This window comes from Belonocnema kinseyi, chromosome 5, assembly GCF_010883055.1.
Source record: "Belonocnema kinseyi isolate 2016_QV_RU_SX_M_011 chromosome 5, B_treatae_v1, whole genome shotgun sequence".
Lineage (NCBI taxonomy): Eukaryota > Metazoa > Arthropoda > Insecta > Hymenoptera > Cynipidae > Belonocnema > Belonocnema kinseyi.
The window spans coordinates 98,644,869-98,663,662 of NC_046661.1; the positions used below are offsets into that span (position 1 = coordinate 98,644,869).

Sequence of the window (18,794 nt, forward strand, 5' to 3'; positions counted from 1 at the left end):
TTAAAAGTGTTCAAAATATCTGAAATCCTCTAAGACCCAATAAAATCTTATAAAATCCATACAAATCCATAGAAGTCCTGTAAAAATTCATTCCATTTTACTTATTCCTTCAAGTTTTCTAGAAATTTTTTGAAATTCTCTAAAACTAAAAAAAATTAGGCGCCGCGCACCTACAAAGAAGGGTTCGTAGCCTATTATTAAAGCGTTAATTAAGTCGTTTCAAACTACTCCTCCCATACTTTTCGAATATAATGGTTTCTGACCAGGGCTGAGTATTCCTACAATTTTGAATTTTTAACAAAATGCATGCAATTTTAAACAATTTAATTTTAGATTAAAAAAGATCGATTTTCAACAAAAAATCAATAATTACATATTCAGTTCAACTTCCAATCAAATAGTTGAGTCTCTACCGAATTGTTGAATTTTCGTACCGAAAAGAAAAGTGTTCTAATTAAGATTTGTACAGTGAAAATCTGAGATAGGGCCCCCTGATATAGTTCTTGAGAGAATTGATGCCGCGCTGCAAGTAGGAGTGAAAGGAGTTGCGGGGATGAGCCGTGGTCACTCAGGCGTGAACAAACGAAAGCGTTTACATCCCGAGCAGAACTCTCTCGGGTTTGTTCCCCGCCACTACCAGCCCCAAAACCAGAGCAGTCTCAGAATTTTAATCTATGTTGGACATAAAAAATGTGAATTTTTAATAAGAAAGTTAATTTTCAACTGAAATACTATTATTTAACCAGGAAGATGTTATTTTATTGAAAAAGGGTGCAATTTTTACAAAAAAAAGATGAATTTTCAAATCGAAAAAAAGTTGAATTAAAAATGTTGTCGAACTGCGCAACATTTTTGGTCCTCATAAAATAATAAAATTGTACATTTGTAAAACAGTACATGCTGTAGTTAATACTTTTATTTTCCAAGTTTATACATTCTTTGGGAAATTTGGAGGGGTTTGGGGAAAATATCTCGGTTTAGAAAAAAATAGAATGATTGGAAAGAAGATTAGAATTAAATGAAAAAATTGTAAAGTAGGATAGAAAAGGATAGAATAATAGAATAAAAAGTCATAAATAGAAATGGATCAGAATTAAATGATTGAAAACAGGAACAGGATAAAGTGATGGAACAAAAAAGACAGAATTACTCTAAAAAGTAATAGTATAAGAAGCGACAAAAAATTATAGAAGTAGAATAAAGAGTCCTGGCATAAAAAATAATGAAAATAAGATGAAAAAAATGTAACGGCTTTGAGAGAATTCGGGATAAACTGAAAAAAAAGGATTAAAAAATAAATAGAATAATATGATGAATGTGAAAAACAAAATGACAATTAATAGAATAGGATAAATAAATTATTATCAAATTACTTAACACGCCTTGCATAATTTACATAATTATAAAAAAATTTACAGACTTTCTACCGTTTTGCAAAATAATGTATCTAGTTTATGAAAATTACTTGTTTCCATAAAAGGCAATTTATTTAATTCCCACTAATTAGTAGCATGAAAAGGAAATTACCAGTTAAAGAGCGTTTTGCAAGAAAAAATAAGCGAATAAAGATTTCTAATAGAGGAATAATTTTCTTCTCCAATACAGTTTTATGACACTTTATATGAATTTGGATTACATATTTTACTTTTTACTACCACTTTGTGAGTTAACAAGTTCGTACATTGATATTTTTTTTCTTAATTATTTTAATATCTCAAATCGTGAATCGGTAGCAACTAGTAGCAACGACTTCAAGATTGCTTCTTTGATGCAGAACAACTCGCACTATCATAATTTAACTTGATCATTTTATTCCTTTTCTCAGTTTATAGCCTACACTGAAAAAAGTTTGATTAGATAATATGGAATTACTGTTCAATTTTCCACCTGCAAGTGGAAAGAATCGATCAAAAATTAATATATATTTGAATTAGGTAAATTGTATGGAACCTTTGCTCTCTCTGATATATTTAAAATTAAGAACATTTAAATAAAGGCTTTAATAAATTATTTTTTTATTCTCTACAATTATCAAGTGCTAAATTATTCTTTAAGTACAGTACGAATAATCATTTGTAGTGTTATTGGTTGGATAGTTCTAATAACTAAAACATCAAAATTATTACTAAAGTTGTCATATCTGAAAATCTTCTCCATTCGCCAGGTGCAATGCCAAAATCCGAAATCAAATTTTTATTCAGATTTTTCCTCTTGGGCTTTATTAGCCAAATATTTATTTCTGTAGGATCCAGACGGGTCGTATTTGGCTTCTAGTTTATCCCAATCTTCTTTGCGGTTTTTAATCAAGAATTCACAAAACTTATCCGAACCTACCTTTTGAACTTCACTGCACGATGCACATTCAGTTTCCAAAGCATCTGGAAGATTTCCTGAAAATGTTTTTTATTATTTAAATGAAGTTACGACAATGCTCTTTATCAAAATGTGCTTAAAAACTATCTAATTGTCGATTCAAATGGACAAACGAAAAAATCGTTTCAAATTTTTGCGCCACTTGGTGACGTAATAATTTCTAACGAATCTCAGAAAAGCGCGCGAAAGGTGGATAGTTCAAATTTCAATTGAGCAAATATGACCTGTTTGCAATTCAAAAACTTTTTTTCTCTGGTAAAATACTGTCTTATTTTATAAAGAAACTATATGCGAAATTCTTCTTAAAAAATAATGTTTATTATTAAGCATCATTTAATAATTCGCTCCACGAGGCAATTTTAAAAATCAATTTACACAGCTTGAAATTCAAACGTTGTGCAATGGATTTAATTGCCTTGTGCGATTTACATTTAATTTAGCCTTGCCCTCGACAGGGGCGTAGCGTCGTTCATAAAACTGTGGTCGACCATGAAAGGAAGACGCAAGTTGTTACAAACGACTTTCTGAATACATGCACGTCACATTCGTGCTCCACGTAATTGACTTATCCTAAGATGATGAACATTGCTCAGTAATTTCAGTCAACAAATGAAATTACTTACAAGCGAATGCAAAATTTCCAAACACAATATTTGTTCTTAGAGGCCATTCAGAAAACACGTATTACATTTTTCAGAATTTAAATAGAATTTTTAGAAAGGTAAAATTTCATTTATTTTGATTTGCTTTATATCCAATAGTTCCAGTTCCGAGTTTGAATATAGGTTGAATAACAAAACTTATGCAGGATGCTACTAATTTCGGCTCAAAGGAATAACGACTGTAATGGTTTATGTTAAAATTGAAACTTAAGTTAACAATATCTTGCTGTTTTGCTTGACTCAGATGGTAATTTACTCATAATTAGAAGAAAGGTGAATTTTCCCAGAATTATTTTCGGTAAAATTTCCTCTCTAAAAAACTGTAAATTACCGAAATCTTTAACGATTTTTTTCGAATTTATGTTGAGAAAAATCTATTGTTGAGGACTCTATTTTGCAGAATTCATTTTTTAACCGAAAATTTGCAAATATTTAGAAGAAAAATATGTCCAAGTTCGATTTTAACAGCTTTTAAATTAATCAGTTGAAATTTGATCTTTTTCAATTATGATACCATTCACTTGAAGCTGATATTTTAATTCAAAGAATTTCAAAATGCAGTCTTGAAGTCATGAACAATTAAAAATTATAAGCGTTTGAAATGGAAAATTTTTGATAAAAAAGATTGTTTTTTTACCATTTATTACTTATCAGAATATATAGCAGTTCTGAAAATACTTCAAAAATAATTTAAAATTGGAAAAAAAAACAACTTCTAGATTTCTTAAGATTTGGAAATAAAAATTTAGAGCTTTTTAAGGTTCATTTCTTCAAATGGAAAAATGCTTAGCCTAAGAGTTCGAATTTTTTATTTTATTGACTATGAGAAATGTTTGCGAACCGAGAAAGACATTTTTAATTGAAATAGATCAATTAAATTTCAGATTCAAAAATGTTTAGACGCTTATTTTAAATGAAAAAATGAAGCAAGAAATTGGTTATTAAATGAGTCTAGAAAATTATTGAATTCACAATATTGGGTATTAAAATGAGACTCTGAAAATTAATAATTCCACAAAACAGTAAATTTAACATCGTCGATCCGTATATATTTCCCGAGATTTCAATTAAAAAAGGCCGTCGATTTGAGTTAAATCTTTACATTTTCCCAAGATGAAAATAATAATTTTCTTCTATTTAAATCAAAAAGCTGTGAATTAATTAGCATTTTTGGAAAATAACATCTTAAAAAATATCGAGAGACACATTTACAAGAAAATGCCGAAGTTTTGAAACAAGAAAATATATTGGTATGAAAATTTAAATTCACGTATAATTCTTTAACATTTGTTGCCTAAAATGTTTAAAAATTGACGATTTTATCTAAAATTTCCGAAATTCTTTGTAAAAATTATCGAAATCGTTTTGGAATTTTCCCGAAGTCATTTTTGAAAAAATTTCCAAAATATGTAATAAAATTGCGACATTGGTAGGAAAATTTCCCGAACTTCTTTTTGGGAAAACTCCCTAAACATTGGAAAAATGACCGAAATCGTTGTGTAATTTTCCCGAAGTTAATTTGTGTTAAATCCCAATGTATTTTTAAAAATTACGGAAATCATTAAGAAATTCGTCCAAAATTATTTTCTGAAAAATTATTCAACTACTGAAAAAATTACTGAAATAATTGTGGAATTTTCCCCTCGTTACTTTTAGGAAAATTTTAAAAATATGTTAAAAAATTCCTGAAATATGTAACAAAATTACCGAATTCATTAGAAAATTTTCACCAACTCCTTTTCGGGGAAATTCCCTAAACACTGGAAAAATTACCGAAATTGTAATGGAATTATCCCGAAGTTATTTGGGGGAAAATGGTCAAAATATGAAATAAACTTACCGAAATAATTAGGCAATTTTACAGAAAAATTGTTTGACAAAATTCCCTGAACTCTGGAAAATTACCGATATCGTTATGGAATTTGCACAAAGTTGTTTTGGGAAAAATTCTCAAAATATAGGAAAAACCACTACCCACCAACTGTATTTTCGAGAGATTTGACACTCTTAAACATGTATTCTGAGGTTAGCTCGAGTTTACTATGGTTTTCGGGGTCGCCGAATACAAATCTGGCGTCCTTTGACTTTTATCGCGTCAGGTTCAAGGTCATTGGAAGGTCAAATCGAGAGAAAACGGTAAAAAAATCCAAAAAAATACGTTATAGGTTTTTGGAGTCGCTAATTACGAATCTGGCATCCGTTGAACTCTATCGCTTCAGGTTCAAGGTCATTTGAAGGTCCTTTGAAGGTCAAATCGAGAAAAAACGGTAAAAAATTTTTTAAAAAATATGTTATAGGTTTTTGGGGTCGTTGATTACGAACCTGGTGTCCGCTGACCTTTATCGCGTCAGGTCATGACCTTTAACCTGACGCGATAAAGGTCAAAGGACGCCAGATTTGTATTCGGCGACCCCGAAAACCATAGTAAACCCGAGCTAACCTCAGAATACATGTTTAAGAGTGTCAAATCTCTCGAAAATACAGTTGGTGGGTAGTGGTGTTTCCTATATTTGTAGGGGTGGCTGGGGGGTGAAGGGTAGTCCGTTTAGCGCGCAATCGACTCGGGATACTTATAAGATACTACCATGATTTTTTCAGATTTTTTGGTCCAAAAATAAATTAGGCCAAAAACCGGCCTTACCGACCCTCCCCCTTTAATAGTGCAATTTCATCCGATATTTGTGTCTACTACTAAATTCATCTATTTTTTAAAATAAATATTGAGCCTAATCCAAAATAAGAAAATAATACAGTATTTTATTTGCAATAATTTATGATTTTTTCGGTAAAGACAAATTGTTTAAGTTATGCAAATCTCTATCATTTATTGTACTTCAAAAATGAACAGATTTTGTCTACAACTTTGATTTTCTCTAGTAAATAAATAATATATATATACACATATGTATGTATATGTATATGTTTACGTATATATGTATATATATATATATATATATATATATATATATATGCGCGCGCGCGTGTGTGTGTATGACAACATTTACATTTTTTAATCCCAATATTTACTTTTAGATTTTTGAATAATTGTTTTTAATTTTTAAGCTTTATTAGTGTCTGAAACAGAAATTGCAGGTGAGGAGAAATAATAAAAAGTATCCAATCAGGAGAATCCATAATTTTTAAATAAATTTTTAAGATTTTTATCCGCCTCAGAAAAGTTCCAAGTGTTTCAAATTTGAAAATATAAAAATGTTCTCTGGGTGTCAAACTGATCGCACATTTCCTATGCATATTGTATTCGATAAAGAATAATACTAAAAAAATCAGATTTTAGAAAACATAATTTTTTATCAGCTTTAGAATTTTTACAATATCATAAAAATTACAGTTTTTTGCATTTGGTTAAAGGAATACTAATTTCAAAAAATGTCCACAAACAATTTTATGTCTCGTTTACTACTTATCTGTACTTTTCTAATTAAAAAAAATTACAAATTTTAATAATGTTGATATTGCATCATCTTACTTTATCATTTTGTAATTCTTAAAAATCTTAAAACCTTTAACCCCTTTTTTGTGACAAAAAGTGATATCTAAAAATTTGAAAAAATCACGGATTATCCTGATATGACATCATAACTCTTCCGCATACCCCAAAAGCAGACATAAAACGATAATTGATTTTCATGCCGACATAATGAGAGGTTTTCAAATAATTCAAAATAGAATTTTTTTAATTCGAATAATAATTTCAATATCCGTAAATGTAAAAAAAAGTAATAAGTGAATGAGGAAACCAAAATGAATATTATTCTCACTTTTGAGTTCAGCAGCATCGGGGGTGCAAGGATTTTTATCAAGAAAACATCCCACGTAGTTGGTAACGAGCCTCTCGCTTTTTAGTACCTCATCCACATTGATATTATCATACTTAGTAGTGTACTTGTGCTCCTCCTCTGCATTGGTGAAAATGACCAAAAGAAGGAAAAGGATGCTTGTCCTCATGTTGACTGAACTTGATAGAAAAGCCATTTTCTCTAGACTGTCGCCTCCTTATTAGCTGATATTTTTTATAAGTTCGTGTCATGCCTCGTTAGAGCCACGACAGTGATCATAGCTCAACAAGCAAATCACCCTGAATTACTCTCGCACGCGATTTCCGACGAATTAGAGACGCCTCTTGTGCTCTCGTGCATGGCGAATGAACCACATTGCGATCTTCCATAATTTCTGGTCCCATTAGTATAGATAGGAAGCTCGTTATCGTGCTTGTAGATTGTGATTTAGTTGCATCGACTAGATTAGTATTTATCTTCTTAGGTAAGAGATTTCGTGCCGAGAGGAAGCCGATCAACATTTTTATATTCTGCCTCAATCGAAGATAACATGCTGATCAGGATGGAGTTCTTGATAGATGGTTCTGATGAAGATTTATAGTGATGATGGATAAGAGATTTATAGGGATGCTTCTTTTTCTGATGGATTGCACCAGATTTGCTGACCATGAACCGGAATGTATGGAGTTGTTGAGTTTAAATATTAGGTATGGGCCAAAATATTATAGTGTGTAGTATTTCATCCTTTCTTCATTCTTATTTGACAGAATACTATATACATGTTGTTTTATTGTCTATTGCATTGTATCATCATATTCTATTTTTTTATCCATTATATGATTGAATATAAGAATATTAGAAACATGTCTATTGTCTAACATTATCAAGATGAAGTGTATGATGGAGAATTATAAAAAAAGAGGATTTCATTATAATTACAGTGAAACTCTTATATAGTGCCGATGTCGGGCTTTTGTTTGGTCACGCTTGAGTGCTCGCCTCAGTGACAACCGCAGACACGGCGCATTTTTTGGACAAAAATCGACTGACAGTGCAATTCTTAACGGATTTTGACTTTTATTTTTTAGAATTCACTGATAGGCTTCCAGGTATAACATATAACTGTGCAATTTTTATTTTGTTTTAACGGAAATTTGTTATTCAACAACAAACTTACAACTTTTTGTTGCTAAACTTTCCCATGACACTATTTCTTCTAAGACTTTAAAATGCATTAAAAAAGGTCACAAATCAAAGTTAAAACTAACTACAAATAATTTAGTAGTGGGTTAGAGTAACAACACATTTTTTTAAAATGTTATAAACAAATTAATTAACAGAAGTCATTTTTTCGTGATTTGTAATGATTAACTAATTTTGACCCAAAGCTTTTGTATAATGTATATTAGATAATGATGTACGTTTACAATAAGTTAAGTTTAGCTAATGATTGCCAATTATTTAAACAATTTTTATAAACAAATTCACATTTTGACAATTTTTTTATTTTTTGCTTGATTTTTTTCGGAATCAACTTAAAATGTTTTGTCAGACTCCTTTCTAGCATATTTTTCATAGTGACCTAAAAACTGTTTATTATTTGCGGAATTAATTCGAAACCACCATTCTTAGTGCTTCTTTATTTAGTATCCCAAATTTTTAACTCGATGTGGCATTTCTTGTGATAATAAGTTGGGAAATAAAAAAAGTGGCAATAAGGTATGAATCTGGTCACGTGATCCACTCATCACATAAACTAAAATCTTTAAATCTATCAAGTTAAAATCTACATCTGAGACATTTATCTACAAACCTATTCATGAAAACATGATCAAAATGTGTAATTGTTTATGAAAATCGTTAAGATAATGAACATTTTCTGTCACTAATAAAAATATTATATCATAGATTCTTTTGCAAGATGTTTCGAATTAATTCCGCAAAAAAATCAAGCCTATTAATGAAAAAAATGGTAAAAATGCGCATTTGTTTATAGAAATTGTTTGCATAATTAACATTTTTTGGTCACTATAAAAAATATGATATCAAGGAGTCTTAGGCTAAACATTTTAAGTTGGTTCCGAAGAAAATCAAGCCTTTTCATAAAAAAATTGTAAAAACGTGCCTTTGTTTATAAAAATTGTTTAAATAATTAGAATTTTTTGGTTACTATGAAAAATATTTTAGCAAAGAATCTTAGCAAAAACATTTTAAGTTGATTCCGCAAAAAGATCAAGTCTTTTCATAAAAAAATGATCAAAATATGCATTTGTTTATAAAAAAGATTCATTTTCTACTAAGAAAGTCGAATCTTGTACTAAAATTAAGGTGAATTTTATATTTTAAAAATAAAGGTGAAATAGTACATATTCAATAAAAAATTTATTTTCAACCGATAATGATGATTTTTTAACGAAATAGTTCAATTTTAAACTAAAAAACATAAATAAAAAAAATGTCTACGAAATCTTTAAGTCAAAAGGTGATTTTTTTAACCCAATAGATGATTTATTAACTAAAACATAAATTTTCGAACAAAAAGATGAATTTGAACGAAAATGATCAATTTTTCTACAAAAAAAATTAATTTTTAACAAATTGGTTGAACTTCTAACCAAAAAGATCAATTTTATTATAAAAAAAAACATAAATCTTTAAAAAAAATGGATAAAATTTCAAACAGAAAGATAAATTTTTACCCAAAAAGACACATTTTTAAGAAAAATTATAAATCTTTACCTCAAACACTGAATTTTTAACCAAATAGTTAAATTTCTAACCATATAAAGATGAATTTCCAAATAAGAAGATTATTTATCTACCAAAAAGAGGAAATTTCAACATTATAAATGAATTTTCAATCACAGTAATAAATTTTTAACAAAAATAATTAATCTTTTAGCATAAAAAATGAATTTTTGAGAAAAATATTGCATTTTTAAATAAAAAATGAAATTTTAACCCAAAAGATGATTGTAGCAAAGAAGATTAATATTCTACCGAAAAAGATGAATTTTCAAACCCGAAGATTAATTTTCTACAAAAAAATTAACTTTTGACAAATTAAATTGATTTTCAATTAAATAGTTAACTTTTCAATTGACAAAAAAAACAAAATACATGAATTTTTAACCAAATAGTTGAATGTTTAATTAAAAAAAGAATACTCGTTAACATAAATTGAACATGTTTTTTTTAGTCATGGAAATTACTTTCAAGTTACAAAGAAAAATTTTTCAACAAATTAGTTCAGTTTTTAACAAACAAAAAAGTGATCTTTATCAAAAAATGAATTTTCCACGAAATAGTTGAATTTTCAACCAAAGAATTACATTTTTAATCAAGAATGTTAATGTTTTACCAAAAAAGACGCGTTTTCAACTAAATATGTATTTTTTAAAAAAAAAATAAATAAATAAAATAAATATGTATTTATTAAAAAAAAAAGTTGAATTTTCAAAATGTAAATTTGAAATCAAACATTAAATAGCTAAATATTCAGTTAAAACTTTTTTTTCAAACAAACAAGACGAATTTCCATAAACATAAATCAATTTCCGACCAAAGAAATTCATTTTTAGCAAAAATGATGAATCATTCGCCGAAGAAACTGAATTTGCAGCCACAAACATTAATTTTCTATATAAAAAAAAAATTAACCTTGGACAAATTATATCAATTTTTAACCACATAGTTGAATTTTTGATGGTTAAAGATCCCTTTTCAACCAAATGTCGAATATTTAGATTTACATTAAGAAATTAATTTTCAATGAAACAAAGAACGAGTTTTCAACAAATCATCTTAACCAAGAACATTATTTTTCTAACAAAAAAAGAACTAATATTAACGAAATACATTAAGCTTCAGCTAAAAAAAGATAAATTTTGAACTAAAAATGGAACAGTTAAATTTTCAATTGAAAAAATTATTGTTTAACCCAGAAAAGAAAATTGTAACAAAATAGTTAAATTTTCAATTAATGAGATTAACTTTCTCCTAAAAACGACGATTTTTCATAAAAATACCTAAATTCTCAACTAATCAAAATAACTTTTAAAAACCAAATGGAATGGTAGTTTTTGGTAGACATAATCTATTATGATTATAATGATGAAACTAAGAAAAATACGGAAAAATCAGGAAGGTTAAATCCTTTGAAATTCCTGAAAGTCTGTTTAAATACTTAAAAATATTTTTAAATTACATGAAAATCCTTAAACTCTTTTGATTTTTTTTAAACCAATCAAAATGCTTTCTAAAATTTTAAATTCCTCTACTCACTTTTTAAACCATATTAAATCCAGTGAAATGGCACAAAATCCCTCAAAATCACTAAAAATCTCTTGGACTCATAAAAAGTATTTTAAAGTCCCTAAAATCTCTTGAAAATTCTGTTGCTTTTTTAATTCTTCTCAAATATTTTAAACTTCTTTAAAATCACTTGAAATATTTTGAAATTCATTTATAATTTTTTTTCTCTTTTCATTAAAAAGAATTTTTAAATCCCTTTCTGCCGACCTCTGGGACGATGTTGGCTCAGAGTTGGGCCAGTAGTCGGGCTAACTTCTTCAGAACTTTGCTTTTGATAGCAACTTTGGGAATAATAATAATAATAATAATAATAATAATAATAATAATAATAATTAGAGATCCTCTAGGCTAGGTAGAGTTGTGTCACAGCTTCCCACTGTTTTGATTCGCTAGGATTAAACCGGAACCAGAAATGATGAAAAGCGCGCGATTTTTAAACCAATTTTACAATGAATTTACAATTTTATAGAATAAAATGCGCGAAAATACACCATGAAATATAAATATATCCAAACTGTATGAAATATATGAAAATATAAATATTTAGAAAAACAAAAAATAAACTATTCCATTTTGTGTTTAAAAGTTATTATTTTGGTTTAAAAATCATACATTTTTATGAAAATTCGCCTTTTTCAGAAGAAAATTAATCTTGTTGGTTGAAAAATCTTTGGTACATAATTTATTTTTTTAGTAAAAAGTTTAACTTTATTGTTAAAAATTAATTTTGTTGGTTCCATTTTTAGTTCAAAATTGATTTTTTTCTGAATATTCATATATTTTGTTAAAATTAGTGTTTTTTGGTAGAAAATTAATCTTTTTGGTTACAATATTTGGTTGAATACTCGTTCTTTGTTTGACTGAAAATTAATTTTTTTAAATGTCAATGTAATTATTCGACCTATAGTTGAAAAGTAATCTTTTATAGTTGAAAATTCATTTACATATTTAATTCAAAATGCATATTTTGTATGAAACATTAATATTCTTGATTAAAAATGTATATCTTTGGTTCAAAATTATTCATTTTCTGACTGAAAACTAAAAATTAACATATTCAATTTTTGGTTGAAAAGCAATCTTTTTTTAGTTGAAAATTCAATGATTTGGTTAAAAATTCATTTATTTGGTTAAAAGTTCATATTAAGGTAATTATTAAAATTTAGTTTGTTTTTGATACAAACAATTTTTCTAACTAAAAATTTAACTATTTGATTTTTGGCTTAAAAATGATATTTTTTAGTTCGAAATTTAACAGTTTGATTAAATATTAATGTAATTTCTCATTCGTCTTTTGTTGTCGAAAATTAATCTTCATGGCTAAAAATTTATCGTTTTGGTTAGAAATTCAATTTGTTATTTAAAAATTTAATATTTTACTTCAAAAATCATTATGTTCGGTGAAATATTCACCATTTTCATTAAAAATTTATTTCAGTGACTGAAAATTTATTTATTTTGTTGAAAATTCGAGTTTTAGACAGAAAAATAATCTTCTTGGTTGGAAATTTATCTTTATAGTTAGAAATCGAAGTATTTCGTTAAAAATTCATTTTTTTGGGAAAAGGTTTATAATTTTCGTTGAGAATTAATCTTTTTGGATAAAAATTTGTATATTTTGTTGACGATTCCACTTTTTTGCTCGAAAACTAACCTTTTTTTATTAGAAGTTCCACCATTTGGTTAGAAAATTCAATTTTTGGGGTAAAGATTGATAATTTTCATTGAAATTGTTGAAATTTCATACTTTTAGTTAAAGATTCGTCCTTTTTGGTAAAAAATGTATCTTTATGGTTAGAAGTTCAACAATTTAGTTAAAAATTCATTTTTTTTGTAGAATAAATTCATAATTTTTGTTCAAATTCACATTTTTGCTCGAAAATTCATCTTTTTGCTTGAAGAATGATCATTTTAGTAGCAATTTTTGTATCATATTTTTTTAGTTTAAAATTGAACTATTCGTTGAACATTCGTCATTATCGATTGAAAATTAATTGTTTTACAGAAAATGTACTATTTCACCTTTGGTTTAAAATATAAAATTTACCTTTTTAGTTAAAAATTCTACCATCTTGGTAGAAAATTAATCTTTTTGGTTGAGGATTCCTCATTATAGTAGAAAATTATTTTTTTTTAGTTGAAAATTAATTTTCTTAACTAAAAATATAACTATTCCATTTTTGGTTGAAAGTGTATCTTTATTAGTTAAAAGTTCATGTATTTTGTTTAAAAATCGTCTTTTTGGCAAAAAATATTATTCATAGTTGAATATTCAACTATTTGATTAAAAGTATTTTTTATTGGAGATTCATAATTTTAATTGAAAGTTCAGTTTTTTACTTGAAAATGTATCTGATTTGCTTAAAAGATTTTTCGGTTTAAAATTTTAATTATTTTAACTGAAAATTTAACTATTCGATTTTTTAACTTTTTGTACTTTTCTAGTTGAAAATTCAGGTATTTTTGGAAAATTCTTTTTTTTTGGTCGAATAAGTTTATCTATGTGAGCTATAGTTTATCTATATTTAATCTATGTGAGCCTGTGTGAATTCGTATCTTAACTCTACCTACCCAGTGGGCACAAAATCATGAAAATTCCAAGAACGTCCTTGGGATGTTCCTAGGACGTCCAATGTCAGTCCAATCAACGTCCCTAAGACGTCTAATATCCTAGAAATGTCTTAAAGACGTCTTAAAGACATAGGACGATCACGGGATATGTTTCGTACTGACATTATACGACCTAAGATCATCCATGGGATGTCCAAAGGACATATTCCAAAAGACGTCCTAGCGATGTCCAAAATACGTGTCTAGGACATCCTTAATTTTTTCCCCACTGGGTAGAGGATCTCTAATAATGATGATTCTAATAAAATGTGTTATTAGTGAAGTCTACTATAGATGATGTATTTTTAGGAGCGAGTTTGTCGATGATGATCATGATGGTGATTTTTGTGAAAATTATTGTTAAATTGTGGGCAATCTTCTTGGGAAAAAATTTATTGTTGGAAATAATACAGGTAGTAATAGTTTTCGCGGATCTATTAATTCCAAATTGGTATTATTATGGAATCTGGAGCTTGTTCATGAAATTGTTAATAAGGTGGATTATAATTTTCAAAACTGATATGGTCCAACATTGTTTTTGTGGAAAACATTAATTAAAGATGTGGCTAATCTGGTTAGAAGTTCTTTTCAAAATTGTTTGAGTTAATGTGGTTGATGATGATTTTTACAAACTATATTCCTGATGGGTTCAAACATTATTTTACAGTAGATAATTGTTTTTAATGATGTTATTGCTGATCCTTATTAGGGGTTTGGGGCTGATGAATATTGCTCAAGGGATATTGTGGCTGCTAATGTTGATGATTGAGATTGATGTTACAGACCATGTATCGTACTACAATGGTGGAAATAATCTACTTGATAAAGCACTAGAATTCCAAAAATTGTATCAAAAGATTTACCTTTTCAAAGTTCCTGATCCTGCGTATCATAATCCTCAGATTCGCCCTCCGGTAAATCCGCACATGCTAAGCAAATCTCCCCCACATCTCTCCAGCACTCCTGGCAGTGAACAAAAGGACACCCAGGAGTAGTACACCTCCTAAACTCTGGGCCTTTCTTTGTTTCCCTCTCTTCACAAATAAGGCACTTTTCTCGAGAACAAGCAAAAAACTGAAGCCATCCACAAAGGTTTGGATATCTATTTAGTAGCGCCAGCCAAGGACTCATATTTTGTTCCAGACGATGAGCCCTTACAAGGTTCTTCACTTTTGCCTTCATGAACCTGAAGTAGCCGACGCGACGTCGTATGGTTTCATTATACAGATAGAGAACACGACGCTTTTCTCTTTTTCTGTAGAAGAAAGAGCAAATGATCCTTCTCGTTCGCTGGGTGTAAGCTGTACCTAAAAGCATGAGCCATACGCCTAGATAGGTGCCATAGATCTTAAGGAGGATGTAGTTAGAGAGCTTTTTGGGCTGAGGAAGACAGGCCTCGTTAGTGACTACCATCTTTATTCGCTTCTTAATGTTGAAACTACGGATGACACTTCTGATCAAAGATGCTATCACTCCGGTTCCCCGAACTTCCAGGGACATGTCGTGGTGACCTGCCTGTGTCCAAGATTGGGTTTAACAAGAGGAATTAGATCTATGAAACAAAATATAGAAATTCTTCAACCTGGGTGTATTCCAGATAAGCATGTCTCCTAACGAGATCCAGGGTTTCAAAAAAGAGCTTATCAAGGAGCACAAAAGCAGTCGCAGTGATCATTTCCAAAATGAGTTTAACTGTCTGGCCAATGAGGTTCTTTTTCTCTAGCTTGTTCTGCTTCATTCTGTAAGGATCTACGAAGCTACGTCTCTCACTTTTCTTTAGGGGTAGTAGAGTAAAGCTTCCTCTGACTTTTCTTCTGGCATCAATCTTACGAAAGTATGGAGTTACATAAACGTTGTCAAATTCTATTTCGTTTAGGAATTTGTCATGGTACTTCTGAGCACTGAGAATAATCTTAAGGAATATAAAGGCTAGACTCCTTTTGAGTATAGTGATGATGTTGTCAAATATTTTTCTCCTCAAACTGAAATCGTGCATGATAGCCTTGGCTGTATCACTTGCTCCATGAACATCAAGAACAACTGGAGCTATTTCAACCTTGAATTGAAGAGTTGCTTCCTTCATATTTTCACTAAGCTTCTTCTTAGAATCTAGACACAGAGGTTCGGAAAGATGAGTTGGAAAAATCAGATATTTTGATTTCGATAAAAATCTAATAAGAATTGATCTGTACCTTTTAAGGCCGCATATCCTTCTCCAATCCCAGGATCGATTTTTCCGTCTGGATCACAAATGCTTGACCCACCTAAAGCCTGAACTATATTGCACACAAAGTTCAATTTCATCGGCCAACAAAGCAACCAAGCTGCTGCCCTTGTAACCTTTTTCTCACATGTATCAAAGGCATCAGCGAACATTTCTCTGAAAAGGGTTTTTATATCCTTAGCGGATAAAAATTTACCGATTAACTAATCACTTAGAAACATAAGACCATACCTGCATCTTTCAGAGCCTCGACTTAGTTGTTCTTCACAGCGAGCCTCAATTTTAGCTTTATATTTTATTTCATAAATATCACCTTCTGATTTAGCTTTTGACAGTTTTTTGAGACTTTTTTCCTCAATTTCTTCACTCCTCCTCGTTTCATTTTGTAAATCATCCAAATAATCATTTTCCTCCTTTAAGCGCCTCATTTCCTCCTCTCCCTCGATTTCCTCAACTATAGGCAGTGTGAGTTCTTTCACCGATGTCAAGATGTCCCTCACTTCATCAGCATCCGCTTTCATATTTAAAAGAGCCTAACAGAAGAAATAATTATTAAAAACGCCTGAAAAGATTTAATTTACCAAATCCCTATCATAAGATTTAATTTTCCAAGGTCGCATGGAAGAATGAAACCGCGAGGTGAAAGAACATTGATGATAAAAAATTTAAATTAAAAAGAAATATTTTTGGTTTTCACCTCTTTGAATGGTTTGAACATCAGGTCTAATCTAGTTTTTGTCAGATTATACGTTAGTTGAGTGGTGCAAGAAAAGGTTCTCACTACTTCTTTTGCATTGTAGGTCAAATTGAAAATTGGACCCGCAATTATGTAGCCAAGGACCAAAGTCTTCAATACACTCCGACCAGATCGACCACAAAAGGCTGGAATCGTCAAAAGGCTGATACATCGGACCTATTTTGGTTTCAACTCTTGTTTGGGTTTTTTGATTGAAAAAATGATTAAAATTAAAAGTAACCTGTATTGAAGCAGCACATCCAAGAGAAAGCATCGTCATGATAATAGCTCCCAAAAGAAGACTAGTACGTTGGTCAAACTGAAGATCAACAATGACAAACTCATACAACAAGAACCCCATACAAAATCCAAAGATAAATCCAATAGCGGCTCTTTTCTTCTTATGAGTACCAATTGGATCATAACAAACGTGAAACAAAGTTGGACATTTTTTCAAATAAGTTTTCATACATTTTTCAAGACAAAGTTCTGCGACTTGACCAGTTCGATTAAGATGCTCCATTTATATTCATTTAACAGTTTAATTAATAAAAATAAAATTAAATGGTTAGGAAGCCTTTGTGACAGTTAACAAAAAACTGTTTCTCTTTTGTTTTGTGTTAATTTTTATATTATCAGTTAAAATTATCAAATCAAATTGAGATCGTTGATGTCCAGCGAAGAGATTTTTTTAAGGAGATCTACACCAGACTTGCAGCAGATTAAAAAAGAACTGATAATGAGAGATTTTTAGAATTAGAGCTTTATTAATTTATACTTCGTGTGCACGCTTCGTATACAAATGTACAGAAAAATAAAAGTAATAATAATTAAATACATAACAACTTAAAAGAACAGGCTGGTTGTCCTAATGAACGAGACTGGTGTCAAAAACACGTGTGATCAAGGCGGAGGTAAAAAAGGTTGTCGAGACTCCAATCGCTTGGAAATCCGAAGGGTCTCATCTTGTTGTTCTGAATTTAAACGACAACTCCAATTTTCTTAGCATGCTCTCCATATTTTGCCCTGTATGATCCGTCTTTGTCGTACTTGTCCAAAAGTTGTTTCCAAATTTCAGGTTTTTTGTCGGATAAAAATTGGATTACTTTCTCTGAGCCTTTCTTCTGTTTCTCAGTGCAATTGACGCATTCGGTGGCCAGAGCATCAGGAAGTACAGCTGAAAAAGAAATGGTAATTTAGAATTTTTTTTAATTTACGTATATTTATATTTTTCAGTATTAATTATGTATTTTAAACATTTTATTTCAGTCTTTTATTTTTTTTCAACAAATACTGTGCATATATTGTTTGAAGAGACTGCACGAAATTTAAACTCTGAAATAATTCTTTTGCTAAAAAAAATATTATTACATGTAGTATTCTTTGTGGTGATAACTGTTCACAGTGATTACTTTAATAATTTAATTTAAAAACTAAAGATAATGAATAAAAATTTTTTTATATCGTAGTTTGGAAAATTATAGAAACAAAATATTTTAAAGATGTAGTATTCTCTCCTAAATTACTCAAGAAAAAGCACAAAATTTCTTTTTTTAATAAGCCACATAAAACTATAAACAGAGAAATAAATATTTTTTTAATCTAAAGAGCTCAAAAAACTCTATTTTTAAAACATAATTTTCATCAATTAGGCTCTGATCTAGTTTGAATCTTTCATAAATCATAATTGTTTAAATTTCGTAGTGTAGAACAAGAAATGTATATACTGCACTATTCATACAGTAGACAAATCGCTGTTTACATATGGTAATCACAAAAAAATGGCTAAAAAAATTGCATAAATTAGCTTTTTACAATTCTTCTATTTTCCATTCAGAAACAACATCAGTTTCATTTACTATATCTTTAGAAAAAAATTTGCTGATAATTTTGAATCCGCAGAAAGCAATATTATGTTTTGCTTAAGATTATCTATTAAGATTCTGTTAAAACAATAATTTGCATAATAAACAGAGTTTTCATGTTTTTTGGAAAGTCCTAAATGATGTTAATATGGTGGAGCAATATTTTTGTCCACAGAAATAATAAATTTCTGGAATTTTTATCTTGTAATATTA

At 29.1% G+C, this 18,794-nt stretch overlaps 2 protein-coding genes across 2 annotated transcripts in view; both read right to left on the reverse strand.

Annotated features, from left to right (window-relative positions):
* Window positions 1–2,021: 2,021 nt before the first annotated feature.
* The window catches only part of LOC117172448 (ejaculatory bulb-specific protein 3-like), a 21,150-nt gene continuing 4,377 nt past the window's right edge, over window positions 2,022–18,794 (reverse strand). Inside the window, exons 3-5 of the mRNA XM_033360392.1 lie at window positions 17,706–17,893; window positions 6,815–6,950; window positions 2,022–2,390 (exon numbers count right to left, since the gene is read on the reverse strand). Of these exons, the coding sequence (XP_033216283.1) occupies window positions 2,194–2,390; window positions 6,815–6,950; window positions 17,706–17,893 (521 nt within the window). The 3' untranslated portion in view covers window positions 2,022–2,193. The remainder of the gene's footprint in view (window positions 2,391–6,814; window positions 6,951–17,705; window positions 17,894–18,794) is intronic.
* On the reverse strand, window positions 14,006–17,275 carry LOC117172447 (protein sneaky-like). Its single transcript, XM_033360391.1, has 7 exons — window positions 16,958–17,275; window positions 16,678–16,893; window positions 16,212–16,513; window positions 15,949–16,136; window positions 15,339–15,865; window positions 14,620–15,271; window positions 14,006–14,552 (listed from the first exon to the last, which is right to left on the reverse strand). Exons 1-6 carry the CDS (start codon window positions 17,237–17,239, stop codon window positions 14,624–14,626), a joined length of 2,163 nt encoding a protein of 720 aa, XP_033216282.1. The 5' UTR covers window positions 17,240–17,275; the 3' UTR covers window positions 14,006–14,552; window positions 14,620–14,623.

Excerpts from the sequence above, each read along its gene's own strand:
- LOC117172447 (XM_033360391.1), bottom strand. The coding sequence starts at position 17,239 with ATGGAGCATCTTAATCGAACTGGTCAAGTCGCAGAACTTTGTCTTGAA. Across the intron at positions 16,514-16,677 it reads TGTTCAAACCATTCAAAGAG|GCTCTTTTAAATATGAAAGC; the intron begins GTGAAAACCAAA and ends TTCTTCTGTTAG. Across the intron at positions 15,866-15,948 it reads AGGATATGCGGCCTTAAAAG|ATTCTAAGAAGAAGCTTAGT; the intron begins GTACAGATCAAT and ends CTCTGTGTCTAG.